The 20087-nt window shown below is 44.8% G+C and overlaps 1 protein-coding gene across 3 annotated transcripts in view; it reads right to left on the minus strand.

Annotated features, from left to right (window-relative positions):
• LOC126356585 (vesicular acetylcholine transporter-like) overlaps positions 1 to 20087 on the minus strand; it is an 886345-nt gene that overhangs the window by 108165 nt on the left and 758093 nt on the right. For all 3 annotated transcript variants that reach the window (XM_050007384.1, XM_050007386.1, XM_050007383.1), the window contains one exon: positions 6463 to 6635. In XM_050007384.1, the coding sequence (XP_049863341.1) occupies positions 6463 to 6635 (173 nt within the window). The remainder of the gene's footprint in view (positions 1 to 6462; positions 6636 to 20087) is intronic.

Raw genomic sequence — 20087 nt, forward strand, 5'->3', positions numbered from 1 at the left:
CGAATTTCAACAAACTACGTCCGTCATTATTATGGCAAAACTATTAAGGGAAAGCAACGATAACGCCTCAGCAAAAAGAAAAAGAATGGAGATCAACGTTTAGCGTCCGGTCGGCATGGAGGTCGATAGAGACGATGCACAAGTTCGGAATGTTTCAAGGGTAGGGAATGGGATGGGCAGTGCTGTCTTAAAGGAGCCATTCCCACGTTTGCCTGGAGAGCATTATGGAAATCACGGTAAACGTAAATCTGCCCGGACGCGTATTTGAAAAGTCATCCTCCCGAATGCGAGACCAGTGTGCTAACCACTGCACCACCTCGCTGGGTCTCTGAAGACAGAGTTACAGCTTTTAACTTGTGCACTCGAGACTTTTTACGAAAATTCTTTCTTTCACCCCATTTTCAGTCACAATATAATATTCACGCATAAAAAGATTTCAGAGGTTCCAGAGAGGTGCGAGAAACCAATGTTCGTGATACGGTTGAGCGCTTGTAGCCAGGGTTCAGTCATTACGAAACGAAAAGTAGTTTATCTACCAGTCTCTGCGTATACACAAGGTGATTCAGGTGCCCATATCGCCGTATTTTTTAGCAATCTGCAATGTTATATGTGGGCTTCATAAAGCTTCCCTCACTCAGCACCCAAAGGTCAGAATTCTGGTATATCGTTCATGGCACTCCCTCATATCACTGCACAAAAACTTGCCACTGCACGAATTATTCCCCACATTAGTTTTTTTTTGGTCTTCATCAGTTGGGATTGTTAAGCCAGCTGCTTAGTCGAGCATCTAATGATTGTAGGTTTAATGTTTGTGAAAATTTTAACTTAAAATAAACAGTTACATCGTTGTATTCGTCCGGCTTTCTGTCTACGAAATTACTGACCTTATAAGGATTAAGTTTCGATCGAATTGTCAACGTAATTAGTTTTAGCGTAACATTTACAAAAGTCTTTTTATTTCATTACCGTCAGGGGCACGTTTCTATTAATATTGTTAACGAAATAGCCGACTAATCCGGTGGCGTGAAGATAGTCAATAAAGACCAAAAAGATCAAGTATCGGAAATAGTTCATGCAGTTCGTAAATTAGGAGGAAATGCCACGAAGGGTATACAGCAAATTCCAACTGGTGAGAGATTTTGGGGTGGAGGCGCTTTGAAGGTAATTTTTGTACGTTTTTCTTGCATAACTCGAAAACCGTTGCCACAAACGAAACCGTATTCCAGTACAAAATTTAACAATATCAAATTTCCTACAAGGTCCTGTTTATTTTTTTTTCGGTGGGACTAATAGTTTGCGCGTAGCGAACGAGAGAATATAAAAATCTCGCGCTTGCTTCATGACCGCAGGCATTATAGGCGACAGTGGAAGGGGCAGCTGAATCTCTCTGAATACGGTTCATAGTCTACAGCGAACACAATTTTTCGGCGATCCGACATGTCGCGCGGTTATCAGATGCGCTGGCCGTCTGGGACTACACGGCCGATTTCTATCCCCATCTCCCTCGGGACGCTCCGCAAACAATCTGACGCTGAAAGCGCGCGTCGATGTCTGACGAGCCGATTCGGCTCCTGTAGCAGTCAACCGAAGGCTGTGGGAGCCTGGATGAAGGCGCTCCTTCCGCCATAGCCGCTATATCTTTGTGGTTGCTGAATGTCTTCTCCTTAATCAGACCCACTGCTGCGACTATAGCCGCAGTCCCAGTTTATGAGATCGTGCCCAGTGCTTATTTAAATCGCCTCTCTATCGACGCTGTCCCAAGATTTCGACGTCATACTAAGATCCTGGTGCGTTCGTATTCCATCGTATGAGCCTCGGATAAACAGTGCTCTGTGACCGAAGCCTTGTTAGGATTCATTAATTAGTGTGCCACTGGTGTTCTCGGCAACAATTTTGAATGAAATGTAGCTATATGGTTGCGAAGACCTTTTCAAGTCTCAAACATCTGTGATAGGCCTACATGTAGGCAGACTGAAGCGACGAATGAAGGCCGGGATTCGAGCTCACTAGGCAAATGCTCAAACAAGTACGGCACCCTGGCACAGTGGCTTTGCACAAATACACGAACTACCCTAGCACGCCTAATTCCCCAATCCAAATTTCCATCTGCTCATCAGCCCACTTGGTATATAGTTTCATTTGATTCACCTTTCGTTTCAGGCACGATCCTCCGTTTCGTTCGATGCTGGGGTGCTGTTCCGATACAGTTGGAGAGCCTCTGCAATGTTTTTAGAATTTTGGAAGAATACCAAGAGGGCTGGATCGTGAATGGCAATTTGAATTGGGGAGCGAGGCGTGTAAGGGTAGTCCGTGCAGTCGTGCAAATCCACTGTGCCAGAGTGGCGTAGTGATTTTCGGATCTGCCTAGTGAACAGCCCATCCGATTTCCAATCCCGGGCTTAACACAAATTTTCTTTCGTCGCATACGTATGCACGCAAACAATCTTCAATGAAGCGCACTGCTTGTCCAGAATACGATTTATTCACACAGACATCGAGTCTCTTCCGTTGATCGAGGTGATCTTTGATGGTGCCGCAGTCGTCCCATCGGTTCCTGATGCGTTCCTATGGATCCGAAAAGCATATCGAGCGATCCGAGAGGGGAAAAGTATATTATTCGGCCCTGCGAATCAAAGACAGTTCGTCAGCGCACTTGACAATAGTGACACACACTGAAGAGCCCAAGAAACTCGTACATCTGCCTAATATCGTGTAAGACCGCCGTGAGCACGCAGAAATGCTGCAACACGACGTTGCATGGACTCGACTAATGTTTGAAGTAATGCTGGATGGGACTGACACCATGATTCCTGCAGGGCTGTCCATAAATCCGCAAGAGTACGAGGGGTTGGAGATTTCTTCTGAACAGCAATTGCAAAGCATCCCAGATATGCTCAATAATATCCATTTCTGGGGAATTCGGTAGCCAGCTGAAGTGTTTAAACTCACAAGACCGTCCCTCGAGCCACTCTGTAGCAATTCTGGACGTGTGGGGTGTCGCATTGTCCTGCTGGAATTGCACATGCCCGGCGGAATTCACAATACACACTAATGAAACCAGGTGATCACACAGGATGCTTACGTACGTGTCACTTGTCAGAATCGTATCTAGACATATCAGGGATCCGATATAACTCCAACTGCCTACGCCCCACACCGTTACAGAGTCTCCACTAACTTGAACAGTCCCCTGCTGACATGCAGGATCTATGGATTCATAAGGTTTTCTCCATGCCCGTACACGTCCGTCCGATCGATGCAATTTGAAACGAGACTCGACCGACCAGGTAACGTATTACAGTCATCAACAGTCCAATGTCGGTGTTGACGGGCCTAGGCGAGGCGTAAAGCTGCTTTGTGTCGTACGGTCATGAAGGGTACACGAGTGAACCTTCGTTCCGAAAACCCATATCGATGTTTCATTGAATGGTTCGCAAGCTGAGACTTGCTGATGACCCAGCATTGAAATGTGTAGCAATTTACGGAAGGGTTGTAATTCTGTCGCGTTGAACGATTCTCTTCAGTCCCGTTCTTGCTGGATCATTTTCCGGCGGCAGCGCTGTCGGAGATTTGATGTTTTACCGGATTCCTCATATTTACGGTACAGTCGTGAAATTGTCGTATGGGAAAATCCCCACTTCGTCGGCACCTCGGAGATGCTGTGTCCTATCGCTCGTGCGTCGACTATAACACCACGTTCAAACTCGCCTATATCTTGATAACCTGCCATTGTAGCAGCAGTACCTGATCTAATAACTGCGCTGGACACTTAAAGTCTCATATAGGCGTTGCCGACGGCAGCGCCGTATTCTGGCTGTTTATGTATATCTTTATTTGAATACGCGTGCCTATACCAGTTTCTTTGGTTTTTAAGTGATTCTGTGACCGAAATATTTTGTCCGATGGGTACTATGGACCGGCAATAGAATCGTGTACCATTTGATCTAATTAAACACCGTTAAACATTGTAAAATCAAACTGAGAACAGTTGGTTAGAAACTTCGTCCGCTTACCGGTATTACTACTGGAATCGTTAACGGCTTTTTAATCATTGTTGTTGCTGTTGTCTTCAGCCCTGAGACTGGTTTGATGCAGCTCTCCATGCTACTCTATCCTCTGCAAGCCTCTTCATCTCCCAGTACCCACTGCAACCTACATCCTTCTGAATCTGCTTAGTGTATTTATCTCTTGGTCTCCCTCTACGATTTTTACCCTCCACGCTGCCCTCCAATGCTAAATTTGTGATCCCTTGATGCCTCAAAACATGTCCTATTAACCGATCCCTTCTTCTAGTCAAGTTGCGCCACAAACTTCTCTTCTCCCCAATCCTATTCAATACCTTCTCATTAGTTACGTGATCTATCCACCTTATCTTCAGCATTCTTCTGTAGCACCACATTTCGAAAGCTTCTATTCTCTTCTTGTCCAAACTAGTTATCGTCCATGTTTCACTTCCATACATGGCTACACTCCAAACAAATACTTTCAGAAACGACTTCCTGATACATAAATCTATATTCGATGTTAACAAATTTCTCTTCTTCAGAAACGCTTTCCTGGCCATTGCCAGTCTACATTTTATATCCTCTCTACTTCGACCATCATCAGTTATTTTACTTCCTAAATAGCAAAACTCCTTTCCTACTTTAAGTGTCTCATTTCCTAATCTAATTCCCTCAGCATCACCCGATTTAATTTGACTACATTCCATTATCCTCGGTTTCCTTTTGTTGATGTTCATCTTATATCCTCCTTTCAAGACACTGTCCATTCCGTTCAACTGCTCTTCCAAGTCCTTTGCCGTCTGTGACAGAATTACAATGTCATCGGCGAACCTCAAAGTTTTTACTTCTTCTCCATGAATTTTAATACCTACTCTGAACTTTTCTTTTGTTTCCTTTACTGCTTGCTCAATATACAGATTGAATAACATCGGGGAGAGGCTACAACCCTGCCTACTCCCTTCCCAATCAATGTCTCTTGACTCTTATGACTGCCATCTGGTTTCTGTACAAATTGTAAATAGCCTTTCGCTCCCTGTATTTTACCCCTGCCACCTTCAGAATTTGAAAGAGAGTATTTCAGTCAACATTGTCAAAAGCTTTATCCAAGTCTACAAATGCTAGAAACGTAGGTTTGTCTTTTCTTAATCTTTCTTCTAAGATAAGTCGTAAGGTCAGTATTGCCTCACGTGTTCCAACATTTCTACGGAATCCAAACTGATCCTCCCCGAGGTCCGCATCTACCAGTTTTTCCATTCGTCTGTAAAGAATTCGCGTTAGTATTTTGCAGCTGTGACTTATTAAATTGATAGTTCGGTAATTTTCACATCTGTCAACACCTGCTTTCTTTGGGATTGGTATTATTATATTCTTCTTGAAGTCTGAGGGAATTTCGCTTGTCTCATACATCTTGCTCACCAGCTGGTAGAGTTTTGTCAGGACTGGCTCTCCCAAGGCCATCAGTAGTTCCAATGGAATGTTGTCTACTCCGGGGGCCTTGTTTCGACTCAGGTCTTTCAGTGCTCTGTCAAACTCTTCACGCAGTATCTTATCTCCCATTTCGTCTTCATCTACATCCTCTTCCATTTCCATAATATTGTCCTTACGTACATCGCCCTTGTATAAACCTTCTATATACTCCTTCCACCTTTCTGCTTTCCCTTCTTTGCTTAGAACTGGGTTGCCATCTGAGCTCTTGATATTCATACACGTGGTTCCCTTCTCTCGAAAGGTCTCTTTAATTTTCCTGTAGGCAGTATCTATCTTGCCCCTAGTGAGATAAGCTTCTACATCCTTACATTTGTCCTCTAGCCATCCCTGCTTAGCCATTTTGCACTTCCTATCGATCTCATTTTTGAGACGTTTGTATTCCTTTTTGTCTGCTTCATTTACTGCATTTTTATATTTTCTCCTTTCATCAATTAAATTCAATATTTCTTCTGTTACCCAAGGATTTCTAGCAGCGCTCGTCTTTTTACCTACTTTATCCTCTGCTGCCTTCACTACATCATCCCTCAGAGCTACCCATTCTTCTTCTACTGTGTTTCTTTCCCACATTCCTGTCAATTGTTCTCTTATGCTCGCCTTGAAACACTGTACAACCTCTGGTTCTTTCTGCTTATCCAGATCCCATGTCCTTAAATTCCCATCTTTTTGCAGTTTCTTCAGTTTTAACCTACAGGTCATAACCAATAGATTGTGGTCAGAGTCCACATCTGCCAGTGGAAATGTCTTACAATTTAAAAGCTGATTCCTAAATATCTGCCTTACCATTATATAATCTATCTGATATCTTTGAGTATTTTGGAAAGATCAGATAAATGGGTCTCTTAATTTTAGCAAATTCGTAAATGAATGGAAGAGCTAAGCGTATAATGGGGCACAAATGTCGTAGGTGGCGCTTGACCCGGGCGGCTGCCGGCCCTCGGATGTGCCAGGGGAGGAGAGAGGCGTGACGCACCAGTCGAGCACGTCCTTGTGGTCAAGCAGGCAGCGCAGGAAGCGCGCCGCGAACTGCGCCTGGTCGTGCGCCGAGCGGAAGCTGCGCGGCGGGAACACCATGCCGGGGCTGGAGTTGACAGGCAGCGGCAGCGGGTTGGCCAGGTACATGTCGGCCAGCCACCACTCGTACGCCTGCAACACACGGTGACAGCACTGCTCACTGACGAGGTCAACAGAGCGTTACAATGCACGGACGAATTTATATATCGTCAGCCGTTCAGCATTTTTTTTTTTTTCGTATAGTTGGCCCTGTCAACAAGTACAGTTGTGAAGCTTCGGCACATATACAGCAAGTACCGTGTTGACCGTACGACTTTCAGAGATGATGAAGAAACAAAAACAAAAAAAAAAGGTTCAAATGGCTCTGAGCACAATGGGACTAGAACTTAGAACTACTTAAACCTAACTAACATAAGGACAGCACACACATCCATGCCCGACGCAGGATTCGAACCTGCGACCGTAGCGGCCATGCAGTTCCAAACTGAAGCGCCTAGAACCGCACAGCCACACCGGCCCGCGGTGAAGAAACAATAATGTATTAAGAATGAGATTTTCACTCTGCAGCGGAGTGTGCGCTGATATGAAACTTCCTGGCAGATTAAAACTGTGTGCCCGACCGAGACTCGAACTCGGGACCTTTGCCTTTCGCGGGCAAGTGCTCAGGAAGTTTCATATCAGCGCACACTCCGCTGCAGAGTGAAAATCTCATTCTGGAAACATCCCACAGGCTGCGGCTAAGCCATGTCTCCGCTATATCCTTTCTTTCAGGAGTGCTAGTTGTGCATGGTTCGCAGGAGAGCTTCTGTAAAGTTTGGAAGCTAGGAGACGAGATACTGGCAGAAGTAAAAGCTGTGAGTATCGGGCATGAGTCGTGCTTCCGTAGCTCAAATGGTAGAGCACTTGCCCGCGAAAGGCAAAGGTCCCGAGTTTGAGTCTCGGTCGGGCTCACAGTTTTAATCTGCCAGGAAGTTTCAATGATGTATTAGTTTGAGGCACGGGTCCCTGGTCCGAAAACGACCCAGTCGAACGTTATAAGTGAAAATCGTTCTGATACCTCTGACAGTGGAATGCATGTACTGTTAGAATGGGATTTTCACTCTGCAGCAGAGCATGCGCTGGTATGTAACTTCCTGGCAGATAAAAACTGTGTTCCGGACCGAGACTCGAACTCGGGACCTTTGCCTTCGCGGGCAAGTGCTCTGCCAGCTGAGCTACCCAAGCACGTCTCACACCCCCTCCTCACAGCCTTACCTCTACCAGTAGGAGACGAGATACTGGCGGAAGTAAGTCTGTGAGGACGGGGCGTGAGTCGTGCTTGGGTAGCTCAGTTGGTAGAGCACCTGCCCGCGATAGGCAAAGGTCCCGAGTCCGAGTCTCGATCCGGCACATGGTTTTAATCTGCCAGGAAGTTTCACATGTACCGTTGTTGCTAAGATGGTAGGGTAGGCAATCCCAATGAACACTTAGGTGTCGAGATAGGAATAACAACTCAACTAATCTAATGCAAAGAGCGCACTGGCTACTTGCTTGAGAAATTCTGTTACACAACGTTTTTACCATAGTAAACCGCAGTGTGTGTTTACAAATTGAAGTACTGTCGTCCATCAGCCCCACTCAAATCGAGTTGTACCGGTGATGGAACTTGCAGACATGATTTTCTTGTGAGGGCAAGCAAATGGAAGCAATAGAGAAGGTTGAACAAGACCAAAATCTGCGTAGAGAACATCCGATTCGCACCAGATTTAAGACTGTTCCAATGATTAAGTGAAACAGAGCTATTGGTACCACAGTACAACGATAGGGGGGGGGGGGGGGGACGAGGAATTTCACGGACTTCCGACGATGCAGTGCTTGCTAGAGTGGATCAAGAACTTTCAACACAGATTTATCAGTCAGCGTGTTGGCAGGCACAGTCAATGATTACGGACTAGGCCCTTTTCTTCTTCCTCCCCGATTATAGGCACCTCTGTGCACAGTGTTTATCAGAGTGCCAGGTTCTGTTACATATGCCGCTAGTAATTCATCAGCAATTGTAGCGCCAACACGATGGGGCCCCGCCTCACCTTGGACTAAATGTCAATGCCGTGTGACTAGGGCCTCCCCTTGGGTAGACAGTTCAAAAAATGGTTCAAATGGCTCTGAGCACTACGGGACTTAACGTCTCAGGTCATCAGTCCCCTAGAACTTAGAACTACTTAAACCTTACTAACCCAAGGACATCACACACATCCATGCCCGAGGCAGGATTCGAACCTGCTACCGTAGAGGTCGCGCGGTTCCAGACTGTAGCGCCTAGAACCGCTCGGCCACCCTGGCCGGCGGTAGACAGTTCACCGCGTGCACGTCTTTCGATTTGACACCACTTCGGCGACTTGCGCGTCGATGGGGATGAAATGATGATGATTAGGTCAACACAACACCCAGTTCCTGGTCGGAGAAAATCTCCACCCAGCCGGGAATCGAACACGGGCCCTTAGGATTTACATTCTGTCTCGCTGACCACTCAGCTACCGGGCGGACACCTTGGACTGAGGGTTCGTGAACACCTGGATCACATATTCCCTGAAAACTGGATGGGCAGCGGAGGTTCTGTTTCGTGGCCAGTACACTCACTTGATCCCATACTACTTGATTTCTTCTTGTGGGGCCGTGTGAAGAGTCTTGTGTAAGAGACGCCTGCCGAAACTGAAGAGGATCTGCTGGCAAGAATCCGCTGCCTACGACACTATTCAGACCACACTGAAGATGTTAGAACGGATGCGTAGAAATTTGTGCGACGATGCAGTGCCTGCTTCGACGCAGGGGACGTCATCTTTAACGACTGTTGTAAATGTAGCAGCTTGCGACACTTATGCAGGTAAATGGAACTCATTATTACTTCACCGTAGACTTAGGTATTTGTGTCTGTCTGACATCAAGTTACGTGCGCTGTTACTAGTCTATCAATAGGAGAAATTAGCTGACGCCACTGGGAACTATTCAGCAGGAATTCTGTAAGCTTTAATCAGGTTTCGGAAGCCGGAGTCCTTATTCTGAACGTTGCGCAAAGCTAAGGCAGGACAAGACTAGATATCCGCTTACAAAAAAAAAAAAAAAAAAAAAAAAAAAAAAGGTTAAAATGGCTCTGAGCACTATGGGACTTAACATCTGAGGTCATCAGTCCCCTAGAACTTAGAACTACTTAAACCTAACTAACGTAAGGACATCACACACATCCATGCCCGAGGCAGGATTCGAACCTGCGACCGTAGACACCGTCCTGCAAAATGATATAATTTCCGCTTACACCTTTCGACTTTGTCCTCCCGAACTTCGGTCCCATACTTCAATTTGATACATTTGTCATTCTTAATCAGCTCTGAGAGTCTGTAAGAACATCATGGAATCATGCTGTGTAACTGCATAACTCTAATTTAATATTAATTACATACATTGTATTAGTATACATTCACACATTTACAAATACTTATGGCTACTCGCAGCAGTGTAGTATAGTAATGTATTTGTTTACGACCATACTAGTGATATTTGTAATTGTATGGTTATAAAATTATAAACAGCTGACCAGTTGCAAATGATAAAGAAATTCTTTACCTAGGTTTCGACAAATACAAATTTGTCTTCTTCAGAAGGTAGCCTAAGGACAATGGACATCATAGCTTACATTAGAAACGTATGAAACTTAGAAACCAAGAATAAATTTTAACACAAATTAGAGAACTCTTGTATTACAGAAGTATGATAACGAGGACTGGTATTTACAATTTTTCATTAGTAAGGACTAATGTACCGTCGCCGTTTTTTACAATTGTCGGCATAGGTCCACGTGTCAAAAATAAAATATAGCCCTAGAATTAGCGTTTGTCACGTAAATATAAAATAGCTCATGGATCTTGCAGAGCTCACATCCAACTGAGTGTAATCGGCGAGCGTAGTTACACTGAAAACATGTTTCTCGTGCCGAGAAACATGTGCCAATTGGCGTATAAAGGCAACGTGTAAATGATCAATATTAATAACGTCCTTAGGTAGAGTAACGATAAAAAAGGAAGGAAATTAACGCTCCCATTATAACAGTATGGGAGCATTGGTACAAATAAAGTAGTTATACATAAAAAATGGCAGGTGGCGCTTACACCGAGAAACTTACGCCCAGTGGCATATACAGCCAAAATAAAAATATAAAAATATTACTATATTAGTGAAGCCCACAAACGGTATACATGTCAGAACTTTAAAACTGACAATTATGGCTCTTTTCAAGAAAGAATCACGGCAAAATCACATAAGGGCCGATGTAGTAGCAAACATATATCGCGACAAATCCACCATTAGATAAGGGGTAGTGAGCTTAAAGCACTGAAGGTGCATCATAGCTTCCTGAGGAAATAAACCACTAAGGTTACCAGCATTAATGTTATACCGTAAACAGTACAGATTTAAAGCCTTCGAAAAATTGTCTACAAGCAAGGTTCAACTGGTCGTTCAGTATATTACCGTCCTTGTGCTCAAGATGTTTGAAAATTTGTAACTCTTCCCACAGATCTAATCTACGCCCTTTGTCTTCTCTGTGTAGGATAACAGTGTCTTCTAAATGTTTTGGCGTATGACTGGCTATCAGGAGGTGTTCAGCTAAAGTAGAATTGTGTATATTCGCTGCTTTTTTACCTAATAGGTGTTCTTGATATCTTGTTTTGTGAGCTCTGCCCGTTTGGCCAATATAATATGAAAGACAGTTGTTAGAGGTCAGTTTGTAAACCCCTGAATTGGAAAACCAATCGCCGGCGGTATCTACTGAATGTACAAGATTTCACTTTAAACTGTTATCTGTAGAGAAGGAGACGTTACAGTTATATTTTTTCATTAGAAGACTTTTATCCTATATGATACACTGCCTAAGAAAGGAATAGAAATAAATTTTTAGCTTCTTTGCTATCAGTGGGGAGGTTGTTGTTCAAAGTCGAACAGTTTTGGGAAGTTTTCTTACTGAACATGTAATCAATCATATTCTGATTGTACCCATTATTAACCGCAATCGCTTTGATGCCATTCAATTCTTTTTGTTGATCGGCAGGTGATATAGGAGTAGCTACCATACGGTGGATAGCAGAATGAAAAAACGCCAGTTTATGAGTTTTTGGATGAGTTGAGTCAGCAGGGATGACATTATCTGAATACGTTTCCTTACGGAAAATGTTGAAATTGAAGGAACTATTCTGTATAGAAATTGTTAAATCAAGAAAGTTAAGTTCACCTTTTTCATTCTGAAGTTCTTTTCTGAAGGAAAATTTTTCATGTAAACCATTGAAAGTATTGAAGAGAAGCTCTAACTCATGATCGGTACCGTCAAAAGCAATGATAATGTCGTCAACATAACGTGCATAATAACGGATTTTGTGGCGTAATTCTGAACTTGAATTGAAGAACGTTATTTCCAGAGCGTTGATGAAAACATCTGCCAAAATACCACCGAGGGGACTACCCATTGCTAAACCATCTGATTGTATCTACATTTTCCCATTGAAAGTGAAATAGTTGTATTTCAAAACGACTTTAAACAAACTAATCAGTTCCGCAATCTGAATTTCACTTAGTTTATTATGTTTTAGTAGATTCTTTTGACAAGGGCTATGGTTACATCGACAGGGACATTTGTATAAAGACTGACAATGTCAAAGGAAACAGGGCAGCGAGCTATGGAGAACAGTTAAATTGCGATTAAGCTGCTGCAAACTGCATGTGGCCTAGGACAATCTCTTTATCGCCAACCTGAGGCGATTGGGGAGATATTGTGTCCAGTCCGGGCTGGCATGGTACGCTGCAGGATTTAAATCACACGAAGTAGTCGGGGGGTTTCCCATGGTGTAAACGAAACATCTCTGGTCCTTAGTTTGCCAGATTAGTGACAGGTAGAAGCTCCGAATAAATGTTTGCTACCAGCTGTAGAAACTGAAGTAATGAGAGTGTTAAAGACGTTCCGGAAGTTGCTTTGAACTCACATAATTCTAGGAGTTGGTAGACGATCCTAGTTGAGAAAAGGAGGTGTATCCAGTTGGATCTGAGGGTGTTTGCCGAAGATTCAATGTTTTGTAGATCGATTTTATCGTTTTAGCTCCGTTTTTCGTGATTTCAGGGTAACAGGTTTGTTGTAAAAATACCGTTTCGACCGCTGTGTCTCGAAAAATTGATGTAATTATCTTTCGATAGTTTTATGCCACATTAAGGAGCTAGCTTGAAAAGGAGGTGCTAGTTGAAGACACAGATTCGACGAAATTTATTAAAGCAGGAATAAATCGGACTGCTGGGGAAACTAGTGAGTTTAGTTTTGTCGTGACGTTGCTGTCTTCACGTCTCTGAACTGTTGTAACAAGATTTATTTCTGTGCTGAGATACTCATGGACATTGCAGACAACTTGGAGATTAAATGGAGATTATTGTGATTGTATGTTTCGAGTACGTTCACTGTGAAACCGTATTATTGGATGGGAGTTAAGTTGTTTTTAATCTTGCCTCGAGGGTTAAAGCGAAATCAGTGACGACGGTAAAAACATCACTAGTACACCAGTGCGCTGAGTTGATTCACGTCCACCGATTAGCCGTTCCTTCGCCTGCAGCAGCAGAAGAAGGCATGTTTATATTTTTAAAGCACATAAACGCAAAAAAATACAATTACGTCTCGTAGCAGAGCCACGTGAGACAGAAAAGCGTGGAGCATGTTGACCGCGGCACCGACATACATTAACGGTATTGCCCCATTAAGTGGGACGGAGGGGATTGTTACAAGCTCAGTATTTGGCGCACATGTATCAGTCAATATTTCCAGAGGGTCTAGAGAAACCGACTTTCTGGATTACCTTAATAAGTCAGTACTCGTTGCTAACATACGAGTATAATTTCCGAAAGGGACAAGGCTAAGAGGAAATAACCACACCGTTGGCCTATAAAAAAAGGCGTATCTGATTTGGCCACATCATAGCCCTACTACGAATAAGTTCGACTTTGATACCTAGAAAGCCATAAAAGTGCATTGGTGGCCATTAAAATTGCAAACTCATGCAGATTACATGCAAGAAACGTCAGACTGACATGGCACGCTTCATATGCAAGTGATTGCCAGCGCAGTGCAAATGAACAAACCAGGTAGAAGTAACGTCATCCAGAAGTCGCATTTAAATCACAAACTGCAACATCGTCGTGAATAAAACAGTGATTCAGAAAGTGCACATATAATTTCTTTTAATTTAGTCTGTGACTAATTTTTTTTTCTCTTAGAATACCGCGTTCGGTCAGCGGTGACCATCTTCAGATCTGTTTTAATAGATGTTCTAACATAATAAAGCAATAGGCCCATCTTGTCTGTTACTGACAGTAACGCTATGGTTCCATTAGAGTAGGATATGTTTTAAAACAGATCTGGAGATCATTAGTCATAAAATCCGATACGATGTAAAAATTATTTATTTCTAAAAAAAGAAATAACAACCCTGTTATAGGACCGGTGTCCCATCTTAAGGCGCAAATTACAATGAGAGTCAAAAAAGGATACACAACAGATTTGGTTAAAACATTTTAAATAGTGCACTCCTAGTACATGGCATGAATAAGGATACCCTCTTCCACCCTAGGCCTGCCAGAAAGCCGCTCACAGAGGAGACAACACTCCGGGCTGAAGGATGTGCCATACATGGATATCCCAGAAGGCAGTCAGACGGTCTTTCGAAAACAGTGATACATACACACCCGTCAGAACTGTACTGAGCACAACCCAAAGTCGTCGAGACGTTTACCGCTGAGTCTGAGGACAAAATAATTTGTGATCATAAACGAAACTTATTCTATCGCATTTGAGTACTGTTTGTGAGAAGATCGCGTTATGCTTCGTATGAGAAGGAGACATGCCTGCCAGCATGTGTCGTTATTCGGCAGCGACGGGATCCTGTTCCAGCGAAACTGCAATTTACAGTTCCGCGATATAGCCGCTCGTGTTGGTTTGGACCCTGCGACTGTCGTGCAGGGGATCTATAGTCGATGAATGCAAGATCTCGGTGGCTCCACACGAATAGTGTCTGAGGGAATAGACATACTGTTCACTCGGCCTTGAAGGATTGTAAAGCCACGTCACGTGCTTTCATTCAGGAAATGGTCTTTTTGCAGCAAGACAAGCTTCGACACAAACGTGCGACAGTGTCTGAAGTTCCAAGGACAGATAACATGGAGAAAAGTGTAGTGGTTTCCATTCACGCAGCAGTAGAGTAATTCACATCGACAGTGGGCCTCGAACAAACAGTGGACACAGGAGTGGCATCATGTTGTCTTTTAAGATGATATCTTGTTATGCGTATCGCATTACGATGAACATTTCCGTGTGTGACGTCTGTCGTATTGCATTAATCGTTGTCATAAGGACGGGCTCCGGGCGTGATTGTATGGTGGTGTCATTTGACACTAAACTTCATAGCCGGTAATTTAAACAGAAGCTGTTACATTTCTGGCTTGTTAAGGTCGGCGGCTCCGCTCTATCTTCGAGGTCTCCATGAATTATCTGTAAACAAGACTATCGACCTGGCTCGGCTTCGCACGGGTAGCATTAAGTGTCTACGGCCAGAATAGCTGACAGACGTAGCGTGTTTTGTTTTGGGCCTAAGAATAAAATCCAAAGAACAAAGTTAAGTAAGTGGATATGATAACTTCCTGTAACTTACGCTATGTAAGCAGCACACGCCGGAAAAGTTCTCTGGAGGCATGAATGTTATGTGTTCCATATTGAATTGGCGTTCGGAGTGATATGCCATGGCAGTGATGCAAGCACATCGTGATGTAAATAATATGGTTACAACCAATGTAAATATTGTATGCGAATCATATGTGTGTTTGTGTGTGTGAGTGACTCATTATCTATCGGAGGATGGTTGAGATCGCACAAATAAAAGAAAAAAAAAAGAAGAACCACTAATGATCTACACATTTAGCTCGTGTTACAGCACACATCTTGTGAGGTTTAGTGATGTGATGAAACTCATTGCCGTAAAGCTTTGTCGTGGACTCTTTATGGCAGACTTCTTTCCCGTGACAAAGAGTCGTGTCCACATCTAGGTTGGATTCAGGGAAGCCAGAAAGCGGAATCATCTGCTGCGCTGCAGCAAATCTTTCTTTATATAAAAGAAGTAAAGCGGTATCGTGCTGCGTTTTACTCTATACACACACAATTGAAAACCACAGGATTTGAAATCGCAAGTGTTTTCACTGTGAAGTAGTTCGAAACGATGGCTTTCAATTGGATGTCACAAAGGAAAGGGGAGCTACAGTGTAACGTGGAATCCGAGACCCGTTTCGTTTCCGGCGAATCTCCACATCACTGAGACATGACTGCTAGATTAAAACGCAAAATAAAAAGAAAGTAACCGATGTAGAACTCTGTGGTGTAACCGCCAGACACCACACTTGCTAGGTGGTAGCCTTTACATCGGCCGCGGTCCGGTAGTATACGTCGGACCCGCGTGTCGCCACTATCAGTGATTGCAGACCGAGCGCCGCCACACGGCAGGTCTAGAGAGACTTCCTAGCACTCGCCCCAGTTGTACAGCCGACTTTGCTAGCGATGGTTCACTGACAAAATACGCTCTCATTTGCCGAGACGATAGTTAGCATAGCCTTCAGCTACGTCATTTGCTACGACCTAGCAAGGCGCCATTATCAGTTACTATTGATATTTTGAATTATGTACCGTCAAGACCGACGTTCGTCAATAATGGATTAAAGTTAAGTTTTCCACCAGCTACGTCCGTTTTTCTGAAGTCTAATTCCCTTGTCCTGTTCCAGACCTCACGCCAGCCTGCGTGATCTGAAACGCGTGTATTTCGGCCTCGTTTAGTAACGAGGTGTTGGCTCTCCTGCCAACCACAACAAACTCAGTCCTACAAGCTTGTAGTTTCTAGCACTACTGTCTACCACTACTAGACCACACACCAGATGCGAATACGGTTACGCTTTCAAGACACTGCCGCTCTCACGAGTTACGACAGTTGTCCGTTAGGCGGCAGAGGGATCGTTTTGACACCTTAACTTTGATTCATTGTAATTCAGACAATTAGTACGACATACTTGCAAATTATATACAAAAACAATCGTCGACAATCAGCATATCTGTCAGAGAGAGAGAGAGAAATAGAGAGAGAGGGAGAGAGAGAGAGAGAGAGAGAGAGAGAGAGAGAGGCGGCGAGACAGCATGTTGTCCGCGCAGTGGTGACCTAACTCGATACCGGCCATTTTCGACTGTTGGCATTGATCGATCATCAGTTATCAAGTGATTGGCGCTCGCCCAGCTAGCCGCGCGGTCTAACGCACTGCTTCCGGAACGGGAAGGCGTGCCGGTCCCCGGCACAAATCCGCCCGGTGGATTAGTGTCGGGGTCCGGTGTGCCGACAAGTCTGTGGATGATTTTTTAAGGCGGTTTTCCATCTGAATGAGGGCTGGTTCCCCTTATTCCGCCCCAGTTACATTATGTCTGCGATTGCTGTGCAACCACTGTCTCTACGTACGCGTACACCATAATTACTCTATTGGGGGGGGGGTGGAACTGCAGAATAACCCTGGGTTCTGTGTAGGGCGGCGGTGGGGTGATTGGGGTGCTGCAGCCTGTTGTGCGGTTGTGTACTGAGGCGGTGACGAAGCCTCTTCGTCGTTTCTAGGACCCCAGTTCAATACATACACACATGGAAGCGATTGGCACTCCATAACTCACGAGCCATTTCGGCGCCTTCTGAGCTAGATCTGAAGCAGCTTGGAATGACATATTTGTCTCTGACGAACAAGTTCAATTCAACTCGATGACCTCAATTGTTAAGTCCCATAGCGCTCAGAGCCATTTGAACCATTTTTCCGACTCGATGTGCAACCAGACTACAGCAGTCTTGTGGTTTCCAGAGGTGGCAGCTCTGTGTACTACATTTCGCACCCTGTACACTACCGAATCACTTACAGATTTCATTTTCGTCGTACTATACTGTATTCGCATAATTAACAAGATTTGATTTGCTGTCTTTCCTGTTGTTGAAATTTTAAGGGCCACTCGCATATTTGCTAGACCGCAGTGTCGGGTGAAGTCTGCTATGTGATCTAGACACGCCTGGCTAGCTCCAGACAGTGCTTGTGGCGGTATTTGTTACCTCCTCACGTCCCAACTCTGAAGCTGGAAACGTAAATAAAAGAACTGCTCTCCCGCGCTTCAGGGCGAGAGGAATAGCGCCTCGCGCTGCCGCTCTAAGCACTGCACAGTCGACGTTAACGCTGCCAGCTTGGGCTGGCCGTAGTGAGGCGGCGTGCATCCGCGTGGGTACGCGGGGCCCGGCGTGCATTATTCATGGCACCTGCACTCCGGCATCGATCTGCCCGCCTCGCGCAGTCCGCCGACACGACTCGACACGGCGCGCTTCGGTGGGGCTCGCCGGGCTGACCCCGCGCAACCGGCCTCCTGTTGTCGCGCAGCGACCTGCTTCCAGTTACCGATGGCAAACCTGTTGGACAACACTGGCCATTACCTCGAAACACCTCAAAAGAGGTACTCATAAGCTTTTAATTATCACCTCGAAAAAAGAAAGTTATTAAATTTTTTTCTGGTGTTTGTATGCACTGCTCGTACACACTGAATTCCTCGTACGACAGTCTGAACAGGTCTCGGAAGGCCCAACTGTACCCAGTGCCGTGTCATCCTCAGCCGACAGGCGTCATTGGATGCGGATCTGGAGGGGCATGCGGTCAGCACACTGCTCGCCCAGCCGCTGTCAGGTTCCGTGAATGGGACTTAACATTTGAGGTCGTGAGTCGCCTACAACTTAGAACTACTAAAACCTAACTAACCTACGGGCATCACACACATCCATGGCCGAGGCAGGATTCGAACCTGCGACCGTAGCGGTCGCGCGGTTCCGGACTGAAGGCCTACAACCGCTCGGCCACCGCGGGCGGCGCTGTACCAGGCCAATGAGGTTAATTTTTTTTGCCTCCTAATCAACGCGGACGAGTGGTGGGTGTATCTCTGTCACCCCGACACAAATCAGTGCAACAAGTAGTAGCAACGTGAGATTTAATCACCACCGGAAATTCAACACTCAGTCACCATCGGTGAGGGCCTTTCGGGACCGCTATGGTATGGTGCAAACAAAAATGGTTCAAATGGCTCTGAACACTATGGCACTTAACTTCTGAGGTCATCAATCCCCTAGAACTTAGAACTACTTAAACCTAACTAACCTAGGGACATCACACACATCCACGCCCGAGGCAGGATTCGAACCTGCGACCGTAGCAGTCGCGCGGTTCCCGACTGTAGCGGCTAGAACCGCTCGACCACTCCGGCCGTCGTGGTGCAAACAGATTATGCTTTTACGGGTCGAATTTTCACAGGAGCATACTACCGAAATCTCCTGTCGAGGTTAGGAAGGTTTTGTATACCCGTGTTCTATGGGAAACGGGATGATGACCGGTCATAATGTGAGAACTGATGGTATCATCTTCAGCTGTGTGTTTTTAAAATTTCTTTTTTCAGTGCGACCGTTTTCAGTGCTACACTGCACCGTCAGCAAGCCTTCAATTGGCAGTAACTCGATCAAAATCAGGACGGCATAATAGATGATTGATTTTGATCCAGTAATTGCCTACTGAGAGCCTAATGACGGTGCAGTGTAGCACCGAAACCGGTCACGGTACGGTCGCAGTTTCGAATCCTGCCTCGGGCGTAGATGTGTGTGATGTCCTTAGGTTAGTTAGGTTTAATTAGTTCTAAGTTCTAGGCGACTGATGACCTCAGAAGTTAAGTCGCATAGTGCTCAGAGCCATTTGAACCATTTTTGAAACCGGTCATATTGAGTAATGGAATTTTAAAAACTCCCTGCTCAAGGTGGTACCTTCAATTCTCAGTTACGGGAGGTCGTCAAGGCGAAGCGACGCGGAGAGCTCTACACGACAACAGAACAGCTCATTCTGCACAGGACACAGTCAAACATGCTGCTTGTGTAACAGTTAAATTTTGTATTACCCTAGTATTATCCTGTGATGGCACTCACTTACTTCGTCTTCTTTCCTCGGGTGACAAAACAAAAAAAGATGACATGATGACTGTCGCGGTGGTACTTCTCACGAGTGATCAAAATGCAGAGATCAACGACCGTTGTCTCCGCTATATGTATCCACATTCAGGAAAAACTTGGCGCATTCAAGGTGAATCTGTAGAGGAGGACTAAAGCATGGCTTCATGGTCGCAATTTGATTTTTATGAGATTAAAATTGCATGACTGTCCTTCGTAGGTTAATGATCAAAGTATCGGAGAAGACAAGCGTAGGCCTTACCTTCTTTCTCTCGAATGCTTTCGGCACCAGCGACAGTGTGTTAAAAATTAGGTTCGGAGAGCACTTATCGAGTGTACTGTATCAGCAGTACTATCAGATATCATGTAAACTCTTTTCACCATATCACGCACGCCATGAGTGTGTGAACTGAAATGGGTACCACAATCTGCGACATGGTCACGAAAAGAACAGTGATCCAGAAAGTTTAGAATAAATATTTTTATTTCTATCTACGAG

This window comes from Schistocerca gregaria, chromosome 1 (assembly GCF_023897955.1).
Source record: "Schistocerca gregaria isolate iqSchGreg1 chromosome 1, iqSchGreg1.2, whole genome shotgun sequence".
NCBI lineage: Eukaryota > Metazoa > Arthropoda > Insecta > Orthoptera > Acrididae > Schistocerca > Schistocerca gregaria.